The 18,544-nt window shown below is 44.7% G+C and overlaps 1 protein-coding gene across 1 annotated transcript in view; it reads left to right on the forward strand.

The window, feature by feature from the left end:
* Positions 1-18,544, forward strand: part of prim2 (DNA primase subunit 2) — a 232,956-nt gene that overhangs the window by 140,555 nt on the left and 73,857 nt on the right. The window contains exon 7 of the mRNA XM_085996533.1: positions 4,092-4,156. Coding sequence (XP_085852659.1) covers positions 4,092-4,156 — 65 coding nt within the window. The remainder of the gene's footprint in view (positions 1-4,091; positions 4,157-18,544) is intronic.

An 18,544-nucleotide genomic window follows, 5' to 3' on the forward strand; every position in this document is an offset into this window, starting at 1 on the left:
TCGTTAAAGAAAGGCCCAAAGTCCTGCAAGATAAAGGTAGAAGATTAGGAAACCAACTTAGGAGCGGGATTGCTTCCCCAGCCATGCACTAGAACAGGGAAGGACACGAAGATTAGGGAAATCAATGCACGGCTGAAGGCATCCCTGATTTTCTGCACTCCACCATTAGCAGCCATGCCTTCAGCTGCCTAGGCCCCAAGCTCGGGAATTCCTTCTGTAAATCTCTCCACCCCGTTCTCCTTTTAAGACGCTCCTTAAAACCTACCTCTTTGTCCAAGCTTTTGGTCACCTGTCTTAATATCTCCTTATGTGGCTCAATGTCCGATTTTGTTTGATAATGCTCCTGTGAAGCACCTTGGGATGTTTTACCATGTTAAAGGCATTATATAAATGCAAGTTGTTGATGTAGACAAGGCAGGGGTACAGACGAAGTCAATATAATTTAAAGGTTAAAGCTAAGAAAAATGGCTTGTTACATAAGTAGGAGAATATTACAAATTGTGGGACGGAAATGGAAATCTGCAATTGGATTAGAGCGGTGAGTATGGATAACAAAGTTATTGTTCTGGGAGATTTTAGTTATCCACTTCTCGATTGGGGCAGAGAAAGGGGCATGGGATTCCTGAAATGTGTATAGGACTCTTTCGGCAAGCAGTATGTCAATCGGCCTACAAGGGCGGAGGCTTTGACCTGGTTCTGAGTAATGAAATAGATGAAGTAGATGAGCTAAATGGGGATGAACGCCTTGCAGAGAGTGACCACAGTATGATGAGGTTTAAAATCCAACTTGAAAGGGAAAGTGTTGGTACCGAAACTATAACACCAGATTGGATGAGGGCACGTTGTAGAAAGATGAGGGGCGAACAGAGGTGAAGTGGGAGGATAAATTGACACACAGCACTGTAAAGCAACAGTGGGATGTTTTGCGAGATTGCAAAGGTACAAGACTGTATTCCATTTGACAAGGGTCAGGATGCCATGGATAAATAGAGGGTTAGAAACCAATTAAAATTGAACAAGAGGGCCTCGTTTTGGATAACCTGTTTGATTGTTTTGTTGGAGATAGAAACATGAGATCCACGCAATGCAATGACTGGAATTTCTGCTCACAGTATTAAAGTTCCACAGACTCCAGGCCAGAGAGAATGGAGCAGTGTTGGCTGTTGAACGGCAAACTATATTCAAGGAATGAAGAAAACTCTACTGAAGTGGCAATGTAATTTTATGTTTTGGTAAAATCATCCAGCATTTGCAGTATTTAACTTTTGTGTTCGTGTTTAGTTCACTGCCACTTCTCTTCCAGGAATGCCCACCTTGAAGTTCTGCTCTTCTGTCGGACAGGATACCCGTTTGTCTCTTCTGCCTTGTTAACCTTTGTTGCTTTCTGTTTCCCTTCTCATGTTTGCTAAAACTCGCACTCCTGCTCTATCATAGACCTTCCCTTTTGTTCTTTCCTCCCCTCCCTACCCCCTTTCCCTGTTTAAAAACTGTTACATCTCTAACTTTATCCAGTTCTGACGAAAGCTCATCGACCTGAAACGTTAACTCTGTTTCTCTCTACAGATGCTGCCTGACCTGCTGAGTATTGCCAGCATTTTCTGTTCTTATTTCAGATTTCCAGCATCCACAGTATTTTGCTTTTGTATTTCTTAGTAACCTGTTCTCTTGCCTCCTGCCCCTTTTCCCCATTGCAGCTTTTTTAAAATATCCATACCACATTATTTTTGGTACAGAGAGAAAAGCAGCTTTTAAATTTAAAAAAAGTTCTCATGACTCGGCGAGAGACGTGAGTTTCGGGGAATGGAATGCTTCCCCATTTTTTTGTATTCATGTCAGATGCACCCTCATTGGCCCAACCTCATTGCTTACTGCGCAAGTGGCCACATGCTCATTCCCTTCCCTGGCCATACTTGTGGAAAGTGGCAGCATTACGCTCAATGAACTCCTGGCATCAGGTTTTTTTTAAAGAGGCAGAATCATAATAGCCATAGATTTTTTGCAATAGGAAGAACTTCAGTGGTGTTTCCCAAGATCTTGTCTCCAAATGCTTTCAGAGCTACAACGGTGTCGAGGGTTGAAGGATCAATGTGCAATTTCCCAACATTAGCTTCATTGATGAGCAGAGAGATTTAGGGCTCCAAGTATAGAAATCACTCTAAGCTAGTGAACAGGTACAAAAAATGATTAAAAAGGCTAATGGAATGTTGGCCTTTATCTCGAGGGGGCTGGATTACAAAGTTATGTTACAGCTGTACAGAGCACCTGGCCAGACCCCATCTGGAGAACTGCGTCCAGTTCTGGGCACCGCACTTCAGGAGGGATATATTGGCCTTCGAGAGGGTGCAGTGCAGATTCACCAGAATGATACCTGGGCTTAGAGGGTTAAATTATGAGAACAGGTTGCATACATTATGCTTTATTCCCTTAAATATAGAAGATTAAGGGGTGATCTAATTGACTTGTTGAAAATACTTAGAGGACTTGATGGGGTAGACAGAGAGAAACTATTTCCTCTGGTGGGAAGTCCAGAACAAGGCGGCTTAACCTTATAATTAAAGCTAGGCCGTTCAGGGATGATGTCAGAAAGCACTTCCTCACACAAAGGGTAGTGGGAATCGGGAGCTCTTAACCCCGCCCCCCCCCCCCCCCCCCAAAGTTGTTGAGGCTGGGGTTCAATTGGAAATGTCAAAACTGAGATTGATAGATGATGCGCCATCAATTACTCAAAAGACTGAGGTTAAGCGAGTAACAACCAGGCTTTTATTAACTAAAGAATGAAGGTCTTGTCTCGAGTGGTCGACCCGTCCAGAATACTAAGGGACTGGGAGGTAGTCACTTATATACCTGGAATAGTGGGAGGAGTCAGCCGAGGCATGTCCAGACCTGTACCTAGTGGAATACACATACACATACAGACAGGTATAACAGTGGTTTACCACATTCACCCCTTGTTTAAAAATGAGTCCGGCGGGGTGAAGTGTATTTAAAAGTTCGTGTATTGGAGTCTCTCCGGAGGTCTTGTCTGCCGCTGTGATCGACGTGGCGACGGCAGGGGTGGTGGAGCTTCCGGCGTCGCGTCCCGTGTAGGCTGGGGCACTGGAGTGTAGTCCTCGTGGGTGACGGTCCAAGGCGAGCCGGCTGCTGGGGTTGGATATCGGGTCATGGGGGGGGGTGGTAATGGGTAGTGGGTTACAGCGGTCCCCGAGGGTGTCGTGGGGGGGGGGTGGTAATGGGTAGTGGGTTACAGCGGTCCCCGAGGGTGCGAGGTCTCGTATGGAGACTGTATCCTCCCGCCCGTCCAGGTACGCAATGTAAGCATACTGAGGGTTGGCGTGGAGGAGGTCGACCCTCTCGACCAGGGGGTCCGTTTTATTGGTCCTCACGTGTCTTCTCAGTAGTACCGGCCCTGGGGACGTCAGCCATGGCGGTAACGCTGTCCCCGATGTGGACTTCCTTGGGAAGACAAACATTTTCTCGTGAGGGGTGGCATTGGTGGCAGTGCGGAGCAGTGAGCGCATCGGGGAGCACCTCCTGCCAGCGGGAGGTCGGAAGGCCCCTAGACTTTAAGGCTAGTAGGGCGGCCTTCCAAACTGTTCCATTCTCTCTTTCCACCTGTCCGTTCCCCCGGGGGTTGTAACTGATGGTCCTGCTTGTGGCTATACCCCTAGCGAGCAGGTACTGGCGGAGTTCGTCGCTCATAAACGATGAGCCCCGGTCGCTATGGATATAGCTGGGGAAACCGAACAGGGTGAAGAGGCTGTTCAGACATTTAATGACCGTGGCACTGGTCATGTCCGGGCAGGGGATAGCGAACGGGACTCGGTGGTTAAGCAACAGTATTAAGGGTTACGGAACCAAGGCGGGTAGATGGAGTTGAGATACAGGTCGGCCATGATCGATTAGAATGGTGGAACAGACTCAAGGGGCTGAATGGCCTACTCCTGTTCCGATGTTCCTTTCTATGTTCTTAATTGTGAAGAGAGACTTGTGTAAATTGTGCTACTTCTAAATTTTTGTTGTCGATTTTATTAATTTAGCTTTACTGTGCCTTGTGTATGGGGTCTGACTACAAAATTACCTCTCTTCTGCAGTTGATGTCCAGATCGCTGCCTGCTATACAAGATGAGCGACTCCAGCCTCTGTTGAACCACCTCAGGTAATAACTCCTTGTCTGACAGTTTAAACACAGCTGTAAACCAAATTTAATCCTGCTCTGATGAGGATCTTATCACTATGATTTGCTACATACAAGGTCCAGGAAATAACGTCAAATACATTGACTGCAAGATTGCAGTATTTTTTTTCAGTATTTTTAAATTGCTTTCATAAGCTTAAACCTAAATATTTATCAGATGTTTCCGCAATAATGGGCACGTGGGATAACATGCTGTTTTGTTCGGCAGCCAAGCTTACCCTTTATTTTAAAATGACTAAAGTTGTATTACACAAAGTTTATTACTGCAGTTTGATGATTATAGCGTAAAGAACGTTGTTTTTCGTAGGAAGATTTTTCATTTTTGAACAAAAATGTCTTGGTTTCTGTGATCAATTCCATGAGGTCTGTAGTAACTGTGTCTTCCCATATAGCAAAGCAATACAGGGTACTGGCAATTTTCATTGTATTAATAAGTTCACACACATTTATATTTAATGTTTCATGCTGGAACCTCAGGCTGCTAGGCTGGCCAAGATGTTCTACAATATGAGTAGGTATTTGGTGGTCTCCTCGGTTTGTTCTAGCCCACAGGGGCATGTTTATCAAGAATGGAGAATTATGTCATTTTGATTTCAGTTGAGAATTTTGTATGAGCCTGGGAAGCAAAGATACCCCCTGCTTCTTTTCTCCACTACCCACCGTCTCTTTAAACCCCTCCATCTTCACCTCCAACAAGTCCGAGGAACTCATGGACTTTTTTGTCACTTAAGATTGAGCCGAGCTGTTCAGCTGCCTATGCCGCATCCCTCCCTTACGCTAGCTCTGAACTCGCATCTTTGTGTAGTTTCTCTGTTCTCCCCTCATGTCTTCTCCAAGCTCATCTTGTTGGTGAGTCCGAGCTGCTGCTCGCTTGACTCTATTCCCACTAACCTGCTGGTCCCCTATATCCCCCTCTCTTTCAAATGGGCTGTTTTCACTCTTCTCAAAAAAAAAAACCCACCCTTGACCCTTCTGTCCTTGCAAACTACCACCCCATCTCCAGCCTCCCTTTATTCTCCAAAGTCCTTGAACGTGTTGCCGTCTCCCAAATCCATGCCCATCTTTTCCGCACCTCCACGTTTGAACCTCTCCAATCGGGTTTCCGCCCCTGCCACAGCACTGAAAAGCCCTATTAAAGTCACATGATATTCTCTGTGACCGTGGTGCACTATCCTTTCTTCACCTGTCTGCAGCCTTTGACATGGTTGACCACGCCATCCTCCTCTAACGTCTCTCCTCCATTGTCCAGCTGGGTGGGACTGCCCTAGCCTGATTCCATTCTTACCTATCTAGATGTAGCCAGAGAATCCCCTGCAATGTCACCTCTGGAGTCCCCCACGGAACTATCCTTGCACCCCCCCTTGTTTTTCATCGGCGTCATCATCTGAAGATATGGGGTCAGGTTCACGGGCGACACCCAGCTCTGCCTCACCACTACCTTTCTCGACCCCTCCACTGCCTCTGTGTTGTCAGACTGCTTGTCACATATCCAATTCTGGATCAGCTTCAGTTAAATATCTGGAAGACTGAAGTCATTGGGGGAGAAATTGAGTATAGCCCCGTTTGGGGCGCCAGCCTCGCCACGGCGCTAAAAGTAGCGCCCCAGAAACATTCGCACCCCCGCACCGGAAATTGAGTTGTTGCGCCCCAAAGGGAAGCGCGGCGCTACTGGAGGTGCCCCGCATCCCTCTTGGGGCGCTGCGAGTGAATATCGTGGCGCTGCGGCACGTCGCGCTGCAGTATTGCAGGCCTTCCTCCCCTTCTTAAAGGGGAGGGGCCTTGTGCAGCGCAATCTGAGGCCCAGCTGGGCCCCCGAGGATCGGGAGTGCGGGCAAAAGAGCCCGGTACCGAGGAGACGTGCCGGGCTCTTGGAGCGCAACAGGCACTCGGCGGGGTGGGGGGGGGGGTGGTTTCAGGGGGACGGGAGCGCAGGCAGGTGCTGGCAGGCGGCCAACAACAAAAATGGCCGCCCCGCACCTCACCTTTAATTTGCGCCTCCCCGGCCGCAGGTAGGCCCCCCTGAACCGGCCGGACATAGCGTCCGGTGGTAAATCAGGGGGTGCTGCCGAATATCGCGGCCGGGGCGCTGCGCACACCGATGACGTCATCGGCAGCGGCGCAGCGCACACCGATGACGTCATCGGCAGCGGCGCAGCGCTAACGGTTAGCGCCACGACTAATGTCCCGAGGAATTTAGCGGGAGGCGTGGCCAGTGCCGCGCCCGGGCGCCAGTTGGCTTGCGACCCACTTAGCGCCCTCTTAAGGCGCTAACGGGTGGCGCAACCTACTGAATTTTTCCCCCATTGTCTTCACCCCTGCACCAAATTCCATCTCTTCGCCACTCATTCCCTCAACCTCCCTGGTCGCGCACTCTGAGGCTGAGCAGGACTGCTCGCAACCTCACCATCCTATTTGTTCCCTGAGCTGAGCTTCCAACCCCGTAAGCTTTCCATCACCAAGACCGCCTACTTCCACATCTGTAATATCTCCCGTCTCCGCCCCCACCTCCGCTCATCTGCTATTGAAACCCTCATCCATGCTTTTGTTACCTCCAGAATCGACGATTCCAATGCTCTCCTGGTGTTCTGTCACACGGAGCTGTATAACCAAGTTAGGCTCGCTCCTAAACACTACATCTAGTAGATGATTACCCCAGGTTTCCTCTTTGGTATGCTGAGTTGGGAAACAGTCTTGCATTATTTCAACAGATCTTTCAGTTGCACTTTCCACCACATCAGATGGTAAAACATTGTGACCCTGAATTTACGGAAAATTGAAGGCTCCCATCAACAGAGATCACATGTTACCGAGGCTTTACAAATTTGTTTCCATAGTAACTCATCATGTTATAGTGCCTGACTTGGGAGAGCCTGTAACATTTATCAATAACTAATAACCCAAGTGCCTGAGATGTTGGAAAAATTATAAAGCTGCTCCTGCAAAGTGTTGTGTCTTCAGAGCACGCTCAAAATGCCTTTTCAGGTATGCTGGCAAACATTGTTGGTGGAAGCAAGTTGTTACGGAAAGTAAGTACTTTGAGGACAGTAACACCAGTTGTCAATGTTTACACTTCGCAAACTGCAGTATTATTTCATCTGTGGTTGTGACATGGTCACTGAATGTGGGTCTGAAGCATTAGACTGGACAAGCAGGAGGACACTGTCTGCTTGCTTAGATATGTATGTTGTGCTAGTTATCTTGTGTATGGAGGCAAGCAATTTACATAGCATGTACAGAACAGAAACGGATCATTCGGCCCAACTGGTCCATGCCTGTGTTTATGCTCCACATGAGCCTCCTTCCACCCCATAAATATAAGATAGTCACTAATAAAATCCAATAGGAAATTCAGGAGAAACTTCTTCACTCAGAGAGTGGTGAGAAAGTGGAACTCGCTACCACAAGGAGCAGTTGAGGCAAATAGCATAGATGCATTTAAAGGGAAACTAGATAAACACACGAGGGAAAAAAGAAATCAAATGTTGTGCTGATAGGGTGAGATGAAGAAGGGTGAGAGGAGGCGCGTGTGGAGCATAAACACTGGCACAGACCTGTTGGGCCGAATGGCCTGTTTCTGTGCTGTACGTTCTATGTAATTCTATGTTGGCTGGACATGTGAAATAAGTTGATGTATACCTTTGTACGATAGCAAAATACTGCAGATGCTGGAAATCCAAAATAACAACAGAAAATGCTGGAAAAACTCAGCAGGCCAGGCAACATCCGTGGAGAGAAAATAGAGTCAACGTTTCAGGTGAACCCTTCGTCAAGACCAAAGAGGCACAGGGAATGAAATAGATTAAGAGGCCAGGCTGGGAGAGAACAAAAGAGAAGAGACATTAAGAGGTATTCAAAATGAGACGAGATGGTGCTAGGACTAGTGGAGACAAAAGACGGCTCTAGATTAGGTGTGAAATGCGCTGGCAGAATGGCAGCTGTCTCCCACTCTTCCAGCGCATTTCACACCTAATCTCGAGCCGTCTTTTGTCTCCACTAGTCCTATCACCATCTCGTCTCGTTTTGAATACCTCTTAATGTCTCTTCTCTTTTGTTGTCTCCCAGCCTGGCCTCTTAATCTATTTCATTCCCTGTGCTTTAGTCTTGACAAAGGGTTCACCTGAAACGTCGACTCTATTTTCTCTCCACGGATGTTGCCTGGCCTGCTGAGTTTTTCCAGCATTTTCTGATACATACTTTTGCTTGGCCACTAGAGGGAACTCTTTCTACAGCTCATTCATAGAATTACATAGATCAGGCAACATGTGCACACACAGCCCATAATGCAGGTGGACTTGGAAAATGCTCGAAGTTTTTCTAACTTTTTTAGACGCCCATGGCCAAAATATGGGTGGGTGTAAGAATTGCTTTCAATAAAGTCACTTTAAAGATCATATTGTGGCGGAACCACTGAATGACTCTGGCTAACTGTATATAATTCTCTTTAACGATGTTCTAACACCAGCCTAAACCTGTACCATTGTGTTAGACATCACTGTGTTTTGTATATAGAGTTTGCATGTACGGGGCGTGGCCCCTTTAAGAGCGTGGGAAAACGCGGGTAACCGCGATGACGTCACGTCGCAAACCACGGGGCTGCCCAGGCAGTCCTTGTGGCATCTCCGTTGAGTAAAGACCTGTTTAATTGTTCTCTTGTGTCGATCTCCGTTATTCGTAGGAATTCGTTAATTCCTACAATATTCTAAATAATTCCGTCTCTTCCACCCTCACCTCTAACAAGTGCGAGGAGCTCGTGAACTTCCTTGTGATTGAGACCATCTGATCAGCTGCCACTTACCTCCCTTCCTCTAGCCCACCGGGCCAAACATCTTCGAAGGTTCCCCCCTGCCCTAGCCATGAACTCGCATCTTTCTCTAGTTTCTCTCCGATCTCCCCTCATGCCCTCTCCACGCTCATCTTGTCCACGAGACCCACTTCCTGCTCCCTTGAACCTATTCCCACCAAACTGCTGACCACCCAACTTCCGTTCCTGGCTCCCATGTTCGCTGATATTGTTAAAGGTTCTCCTCGGGTACTGTCCCCCTCTCCTTCAAATCTGCCGTCGTCACCCCTCTCAAAAAAACAACCCTTGACCCCTCCGTCCCTGCAAACTATCTCACTTCCCCTTAAATGCATCTATCAGAGTATCTCTCAGCTTTCTCTTTTCTAGAGAAAAGAGCCCCAGTCTGTTCATTGTAACCCAGGACGGTGATAGATTTTTTTCTACGCCTTCAGTTGGTTCTTGTGACACAACCATGAAAATATCCACCAAAGAGGTGTGCTTTATGTGTTTGTAAGAGAGCTTATTTCTGCCCTCCAGCTGTTCCAAGTAAGAGAATTCTGTTTCAGACATGCAAAATATGGTCCTTGCTGATCACAGCCAACTATTGAGGTGACCCGAAAAGACGAACTAATCAGTCCATAATAATTCTCGTAATAGATACCACCACAGTTGTCACTGTGTCTTCGCATGTTAAACCCCACAGTTTTAGATTATCCTCGTGGGGAAATCTAGAACTCGGGGGCACAGTCTCAGAATAAAGGGTCGCCCTTTTAGAACTGAGTTGAGGAGAAATTTCCTCGGAGAGTCGTAAATCTGTGGAATTCTCTGTCCCAGAGAGCTGCGAAGGCTGGGTCATTAAATACATTTAAGGTGGAGATAGACAGACTTTTGCAAGATAAGGGAGTGAAGGGTTATGGGGTGCGGGCAGGGAAAGAGGATTTGAGCCCAAGATCAGCCATGATCTTATTGAATCGCGGAGCAGCCTCCAGAGGCCAATTGGCCTATTCCTGCTCCTATTTCTTATGTTCTTATCTAATCCGCGATGGTTGAGTGAAATGAAGGAAGCTTGTTTTTTTCAATGGTTAAGTCCTTGAGATTTATCCTGCCTAACGACAACCTTTATTCTTATCAGTCAGCCGTTGTTCATTGGGTAGCACGCTCGCCTCTGAGTCAGAAGGTCGTGGGTTCAAGCCCCACTCCAGAGATTTGAGCACATAATCTAGGCTGACACTCCGGTGCAGTGCTGCACTGTCGGAGGTGCTGTCTCGCGGATGAGATGTTAGACCAAGCCCCGTCTGCCCTCTCGGGTAGACGTTAAAGATCCCATGGCACTATTTCGAAGAGGAGCAGGGGAGTTCTCCCCGGTGTCCTTGCCAACATTTATCCCTCAACCAACATTGCTAAAACAGATTATCTGGTCATTATCACATTGCTGTTTGTGGGATCTTGCTGTGGACAAATTGGCTGCCAAGTTTCTTAGATTACAACAGTCACTACATTTAAAAAAAAAAGCACTTAATTGGCTATAAAACGCTTTGGGATGTCCTGAGGTTGTGTATCATTCTATAATCTATAAAGGCGCAATAGAAATGCAAGTCTTTCTTTTCCTGCTTCAACTGGTAATTATCTGACTCATTTTGAACAGCACACTGCTTTTTAATTGTATTCAGTGGAATTCTCCAAAAAGGATGTCACTACTCATTATCATGCAAATCTACGACATTTCCGTTGCAGAGTAAAGGTAAAAAAAAATCTGTGAACTAGAAACTTGCCATTGGGTTGTTAGATCCTCTTCATAATCACTCTGTTCTCAGAAACACTTCTGCATGAGTAGGTCTAGATTTTTTTAGGATTCTGCTTTGATTCGACTGTGGAAGTGATGAAGATTTTCATATGACTTGTCTTTCAGTGCAACTAGATTGTTCTTATTATATTACTTGTCATTTAAAGTGCTAGTACACTAATTGAACACAATGTGCTAGTAACACCAGCATTCTGTAGCCACTTTGGTCATTTTGAGAGGCACGCAGAGAATTGTCCAAATTATACAAGACTCAATCTTGGAATAATAGGGATTGTTTATATCGCCACCTCTTTTGGTGTGGTGGTTTAAACTTGTCACAATTATAGAAAGTTCAAATGGAATACATTTACCACTGCTCCCAAGGGGTGGGAACATATTCAATGCCACTGTAGAATCAGCCTCTTAAAAGTCCTTGAAAATATTGCTGATTACACTATTGCTGCGTTTTAGAAAGCAGTTGAAGAAAGCTGTGGTGCCGTACAAAGCGATTGCACAGAAGCTGACGCCCGAGTTGGGCAGTGGTTAACTCTGCCTCGCATCAAAAATGAATTGTGTTGCATCAAATGTCCTCTGTTCGTCGCACTTGTGTCATTACTGTATGAGGAGCAACTTGTGTCATTACTGTATGAGGAGCAACTTGTGTCATTACTGTATGAGGAGCAACTTGTGTCATTACTGCATGAGGAGCAACTTGTGTCATTACTGTATGAGGAGCAACTTGTGTCATTACTGTATGAGGAGCAACTTGTGTCATTACTGTATGAGGAGTAACTTGTGTCATTACTGTATGAGGAGCAACTTGTGTCATTACTGTATGAGGAGTAACTTGTGTCATTACTGTATGAGGAGTAACTTGTGTCATTACTGTATGAGGAGCAACTTGTGTCATTACTGCATGAGGAGCAACTTGTGTCATTACTGTATGAGGAGCAACTTGTGTCATTACTGTATGAGGAGCAACTTGTGTCATTACTGTATGAGGAGCAACTTGTGTCATTACTGTATGAGGAGCAACTTGTGTCATTACTGTATGAGGAGTAACTTGTGTCATTACTGTATGAGGAGCAACTTGTGTCATTACTGTATGAGGAGCAACTTGTGTCATTACTGCATGAGGAGCAACTTGTGTCATTACTGTATGAGGAGTAACTTGTGTCATTACTGCATGAGGAGCAACTTGTGTCATTACTGTATGAGGAGCAACTTGTGTCATTACTGTATGAGGAGCAACTTGTGTCATTACTGTATGAGGAGCAACTTGTGTCATTACTGTATGAGGAGCAACTTGTGTCATTACTGTATGAGGAGCAACTTGTGTCATTACTGTATGAGGAGCAACTTGTGTCATTACTGTATGAGGAGTAACTTGTGTCATTACTGTATGAGGAGTAACTTGTGTCATTACTGCATGAGGAGCAACTTGTGTCATTACTGTATGAGGAGTAACTTGTGTCATTACTGCATGAGGAGCAACTTGTGTCATTACTGTATGAGGAGCAACTTGTGTCATTACTGTATGAGGAGCAACTTGTGTCATTACTGTATGAGGAGTAACTTGTGTCATTACTGTATGAGGAGCAACTTGTGTCATTACTGTATGAGGAGCAACTTGTGTCATTACTGCATGAGGAGCAACTTGTGTCATTACTGTATGAGGAGTAACTTGTGTCATTACTGCATGAGGAGCAACTTGTGTCATTACTGTATGAGGAGCAACTTGTGTCATTACTGTATGAGGAGCAACTTGTGTCATTACTGTATGAGGAGCAACTTGTGTCATTACTGTATGAGGAGCAACTTGTGTCATTACTGCATGAGGAGCAACTTGTGTCATTACTGTATGAGGAGTAACTTGTGTCATTACTGTATGAGGAGCAACTTGTGTCATTACTGCATGAGGAGTAACTTGTGTCATTACTGTATGAGGAGCAACTTGTGTCATTACTGTATGAGAAGCAACTTGTGTCATTACTGTATGAGGAGTAACTTGTGTCATTACTGTATGAGGAGTAACTTGTGTCATTACTGCATGAGGAGCAACTTGTGTCATTACTGTATGAGGAGCAACTTGTGTCATTACTGTATGAGGAGCAACTTGTGTCATTACTGCATGAGGAGCAACTTGTGTCATTACTGTATGAGGAGTAACTTGTGTCATTACTGCATGAGGAGCAACTTGTGTCATTACTGCATGAGGAGCAACTTGTGTCATTACTGTATGAGGAGTAACTTGTGTCATTACTGCATGAGGAGCAACTTGTGTCATTACTGTATGAGGAGCAACTTGTGTCATTACTGTATGAGGAGCAACTTGTGTCATTACTGCATGAGGAGCAACTTGTACCAACGGTCGCAGCCTAGACAAAATCCCTGGGTTTGTCCCACAACCTTTTGTCTGAGAGTCTCTATTTGTGGTCTGGCCTTGGGCCACGCCTGATGCTACCTATCTGGAGAAGCCGTTTTCTTGATGACGCAGACATTTCGGCAGTTTCTTTGTGTGTAGTATGTCCTTTGCAAACTATTTTTCACCGCTGTTAAACTGGGCAGTAAATTGGGAATCTTGCTAAGTCACAGTACTAGTATGGAAACAGTTCCAATTATCGATCCAATTGAGTGTGTGCATAGTAATTATGTTTCACATGTTGAGATGGATAGATTTTTGTTAGGTAAGGGTATTAAGGGATATGGAATCAAGGCGGGTAGATAGAGTTGAGGTACAGATTCCCATGATCTAACTGAGTGGCAGATTAGGCTCGAGGGGCTGAATGGCCGACTCCAGTTCTTATGTTGCTACTTTGACAAAATGTGCATGTTTAAAGAAATAATCTAAACCAATCTCTCAATTTGAAGTTGGAACATGTCAGTTATTTTACAGTACTCAAATTTAACAATGCTGGAAATCAAGTTACTCCCTGTTCTCTTTCTTCCCCCGACCCCCACGGCTTCAATAGTGAGCCAGGTTTTGAACTTAAAAAAAAAAGTTAATTCACTGGATGTGGGTGTCGCTGGCAAGGCCAGCATTTATTGCCCATCCCTAATTGCCCTTAAGGTGCAGGTGAGCCACCACCTTGAACCGCTGCAGTCCGTGTGGTGAACTTCTCCCATAGTCCTGTTAGGAAGCGAGTTCCAGGATTTTGACCCAGGAACGATGATGTATTTCTAAGTCAGGATGGAGGGGAACTTGAAGGTGGTGGTGCTGCCCTTGTCCTTGTAGGTGGTAGAGGTTGTGGGTTTGGGAGTAACATTTCATTATAACTATATTAAAAAAAACTGTCTCTTGACAGTCCAGTAGATATTTAATGTACATGTTTGACAATCACTGACATTTATTTTTGGAAGAGAACGCCTTATTAGAATAGGCAGAAAATATAACCAAGTAAATATTTATTTATTTGTTATCTTGGACTCACCAAAGGATAGCTTAAAATTATGAGTGAAGAAAATAGCTATCCTTTTAAAGCAATAATGGTGTCAGTACTTGACGTAACCTACTTGCCACATCCTGGGTAACTGAATACTTTTCTTCCATAGTTGGAAGGAGTTTTTTGCTTGCAGTGCAAGTTGTTGCATGCTTCCTGCCTTTCCACTCTGCTAAAATTTGTCATCTTGTATTCATGGGTGTCAGCTGTGACTCAGTGGGTAGCACTCTTGCCCCTGAGTCAGAAGGTTGTGATTTCAAGCCCCACTCCAAAGGCTTGGTCCCAAAATATAGGCTGACACTCCCGTGCAGTACTGAGGGAGTGCTGCACTGTTGGAGGTGCCGTCTTTCAGATGAGACATTAAACTCTCGGGTGGATGTAAAAGACCCCACGGCACTAGTTTGAAGAAGAGCAGGGGAGTTCTCCCCGGTGTCCTGACCAATATTTATCCCTCAACCAGTATCGCTAAAAACAGATTGTCTGGTTATTATCACATTGCTGTTTGTGGGACCTTGTGCACAAATTGACTGCTGCATTTCCTACATTACAACATGACTGCACTTCAAAAAAAAAAAGCACTTAATTGGATGTAAGGCACTTTGGAACGTCCGGAGCTCATGAAAGGCACTGTATAAATGCAAGTCTTTCTTTTTCTTGGTTGGTTGCGCCGTTGTGGTATCATCAGCAAACTTTGTCATTCCTGTTGTGCTTTTGTTCAAATCATTTATATGAATGGAAAACAAAAAAAAGTCCAAGAACAGATACCTGGGGAACACCACTACCCACGCCACATCAATCTACAAAAATCCATTCCCTTCTACTCTCTGCTTTTTGCCTCATGCCCATCTTTCTATCGATGCAGCTACATCCCCTATAATACCATGTGCCTCAATTTTCACAACAAGTCTCTGATGTGGCACCTCAGCAAACACCTTCTGAAAATCATATATAAAACATTCACATTGCCTTTATAAATTGTAATTCCCTCAACAAAATAACCCAACTAAATTAGTCAACAACACGATTAAAATGCATGTTGACTGTCCCTGATTAGCCCCTGCCTTAACTTCCCTTACTACGGACTCTAGAAGTTTACCCGTGACCAAGCTAAGATTCATTGGCCTGCTGGGTCCCTTTTCTTTGTCTTTACGAGGGCTGCTGCCCCTCCCAATTCTTTGGCACAATTTCCATTTCCAAAGCTTATATTATCAGCTCCCTAACCTTTTTTAGTATTCTGGGATGAATACTATCTTGGCCTAGTGACGTTTCTACTTTAAGTCCCATTTACTTTTAATATAGTTTTCCTTTGAATATTTATCATCCATTGAGGTCTCCCAAATCCTCAGGCCCCCATAAGTCCCACTTTCACCTTACTCTAGATACCAGCTTAGTAGTTAGTACTAATTCACAAGGTTGTGGATTCAAGCCCCACACCAGCTCCTGAATGCAGAATCGAAGCTGACACTTCATTGAAGAACTGGCCAGAGCTGCTATTCTTTGAATGAATACAAGGGGGTAAAGGTCATGCTGCAGCTATACAAAGCAGATCTGCCATGATCCCATTGAATGGCGGAAAAGGCTCGAGGGGCTAAATGGCCTACTTCTGTTCCTATTTGGAAAAGGCCATGGCATTTTCCTGGTGTCCTGGCCAGCACTGTTCCCTTGCCAACAGCATGAAAAATGGATTCGCTGATTATTTGTCGTTTTGCTGTTTGTGGGACCGTGCTGGGCACACAATCAGTGCCACATTCACCTACATAACAACAGCAACCGTGTTTTAAAAAGTAGTTCATTATATGTGAAGTGTATTGGGGACATTTGAGACATGTGAATGGACACTACATAAATGCAAGTTTTTTTTCCCCCTCTATGTGAAAACTTATATGAAATACCAAGCACCTCTGCTATTATACTCAAGTATAAGATGGCTCCCTCTGTCTTGTATTTGGGTAGGTCCTTGATATTTCCCTCTGTGTTGACAAATTAGGTGTCTTTTTCCTACCGCTTGAATGAGACTAAAATGGGGCAGAATTACGTAGTTATCCTTTTATCATGTTATCTCACACTGGAGACTGCCCATCGGTCTACTCCAAAAGATATAAAACACTGCACTGTCAGACAATGTCAATTGGGTTAAAACTATTAAATCAGATTCAATTACCAACATAATTGCAGAGAAACAAAATAATACAGCAAATAGTTATACGACCACAGAGATAAAATCAGACCGCAAATGGTTAAATATTTGTTTCAAATGTATTACTCTCTCAATCCGATAATGTGCAAGACTTTGGTGGAGGTCGTGATGTGATGCCTGTATATGGGCGAGGCAGTATGCTTGCCCTGGCCACACAGATTCCTGCTGTTGCCTCAAATACCACTTTAATCTGAACTGATCAAACAGGGAAAACCCACATCCATTACCAGGCAGAATAAAACACACCAGATCAAGGGGTTATTGCCTGTTAGACAAGTAATTATATGTTAATTAATTTTACAGTTCAGGTTGAAGGCTGTGAACTGCAGCTCTCTGACTTTGCTTGCTTACATTTAAAAGAGCTCAAGACATTTCGGGGTTTTCTCCTGAAATCGACAGTTACCTGCAAGTTTTGAATCCATTTAAACATTTTACCGACGTGTAAAAATTAGTATTACAATTAACTTGCAAGTATTGGCAATCAACAGTACTGTGGAAAACCAGATGTGTCCCTCTTTTCCCGTTCCCATACAAAACCAGCAGCTATCTGTAAACTGATTTGTATATTTTCTTCCTCCTTCACAAAACCCCAAAAGAATTGTTTTTATTAAATATATTTTTAATCTTGGACTCGGCAAACAAGAGAAATGTTTGAAGAACTGATTCATTTACAACATATATTGAAAGTTTTACACGTTGACTGGTTTATGCCAGTTGACCCTGGTTTTAAGGTTTTTTTAAATTTGTGATCCGGCTGTGGGCAACACTGGCACGACAGCATTGATTGCTCATCTCTAATTGCCCTGGGGGCATTAAGGGGCAACCTCCCAGTGTGGCATTGTGATCACATGTCGGCCAGACTGGATCTGGGTGGCCAGTGTCCTTACCCGAAGTACTTCAGTGAACCAGTTGGGTTTTTACAACAATCCCAAAGCTCTTGTGGCCACGTTTCCTGATACCAGCCCACAAATGATCAGATTCATGGATTAGAACTCTGCAGTTTTCTACGGTAGGATTTAAACTAGTGACCTCTGGTTTGCTGGTCCAGTACCATAACAACTAGGCTATAGTACTCCAGAGTTTCATCAATATGCCTTGTTGGGCTCACTGCTACTTTTACCAGAGCATATAGTGGATGTTTCCTTGGTACTGAAACACAGGTTCCCGGCGAAACAGCGATTTACTTTTACTACTTCCAATTTAGTATTTAAAAAAAAAAAAAAAAAATGTTGCCCCTTAATTAAGGTTTTTTCTTCTTTTACGCCGCCCCATAGCTGGGGGGGACCATCAGCACCCCATTACTGGGGTGTGATACTACACTTCATCTTAGCCAAAAGGCCGAGAAGCATACTGTATTCACTGCTCACAATGCAATCCCCGCTACATTGGGGAGACCAAATGCAGATTGGGTGATTGCTTTGCAGAACACCTCCGTTCAGTCCACAGGCGTGGCCCTGAGCTTTGGGTCGCCTGTCATTTTAATTCTCCTCCCCTCCCCACTCCCACTCTGATCTCTCGGCCCTTGGCCTCCTGCACTGTTCCAATGAAGCTCAATGGAAGCTTGAAGAACAACACCTCATCCTTCGATTAGGCAATTTACAGCCTTCAACAATTTCAGATCATAGCCACTGTTTGCATTTTTTTCCTGACAGCAACTGTTGGTAATGATTCTGCCATTGCCATTTACACCTCCTCTGGACCCACCTTTTGTTTCTTTACTTGTCCCATTATCACCCCCTTTTGCCTTGCACCATCATCCCTTTTGTCATTTAATCTCTCCTGCCTTCCACCCTATCACAGACCTTCCCTTTTGTTCTTTTCTCCCCCCCCCCCCCCACCTCCTCTCTTTCTCTACTTGCTTAAAACCTGTTACAGCTCTAACCTTTTACATTTTCTGATGAACGGTCATCGAGCTGAAATGTTAACTCTGTTCCTCTCACCACAGATGCTGCCTGACCTGCTGAGTGTTTCCAGCATTTTCTGTTTTTATTTCAGATTTCCAACATCCGCAGTATTTTGAGCTTGCTTAAGATACTTTTGCTGAAGAAATCCACTCTGATGCATAGGCTTTTTTGTGTTTGGCAAGATTTGAGCACAAGTTACATGTATAACGACTGGAATTTTTTTTTACCGATCTATAAATGCTATA

Source organism: Somniosus microcephalus, chromosome 9 (assembly GCF_052327205.1).
Source record: "Somniosus microcephalus isolate GS21.2 chromosome 9, FLI_Smic_1.0, whole genome shotgun sequence".
NCBI lineage: Eukaryota > Metazoa > Chordata > Chondrichthyes > Squaliformes > Somniosidae > Somniosus > Somniosus microcephalus.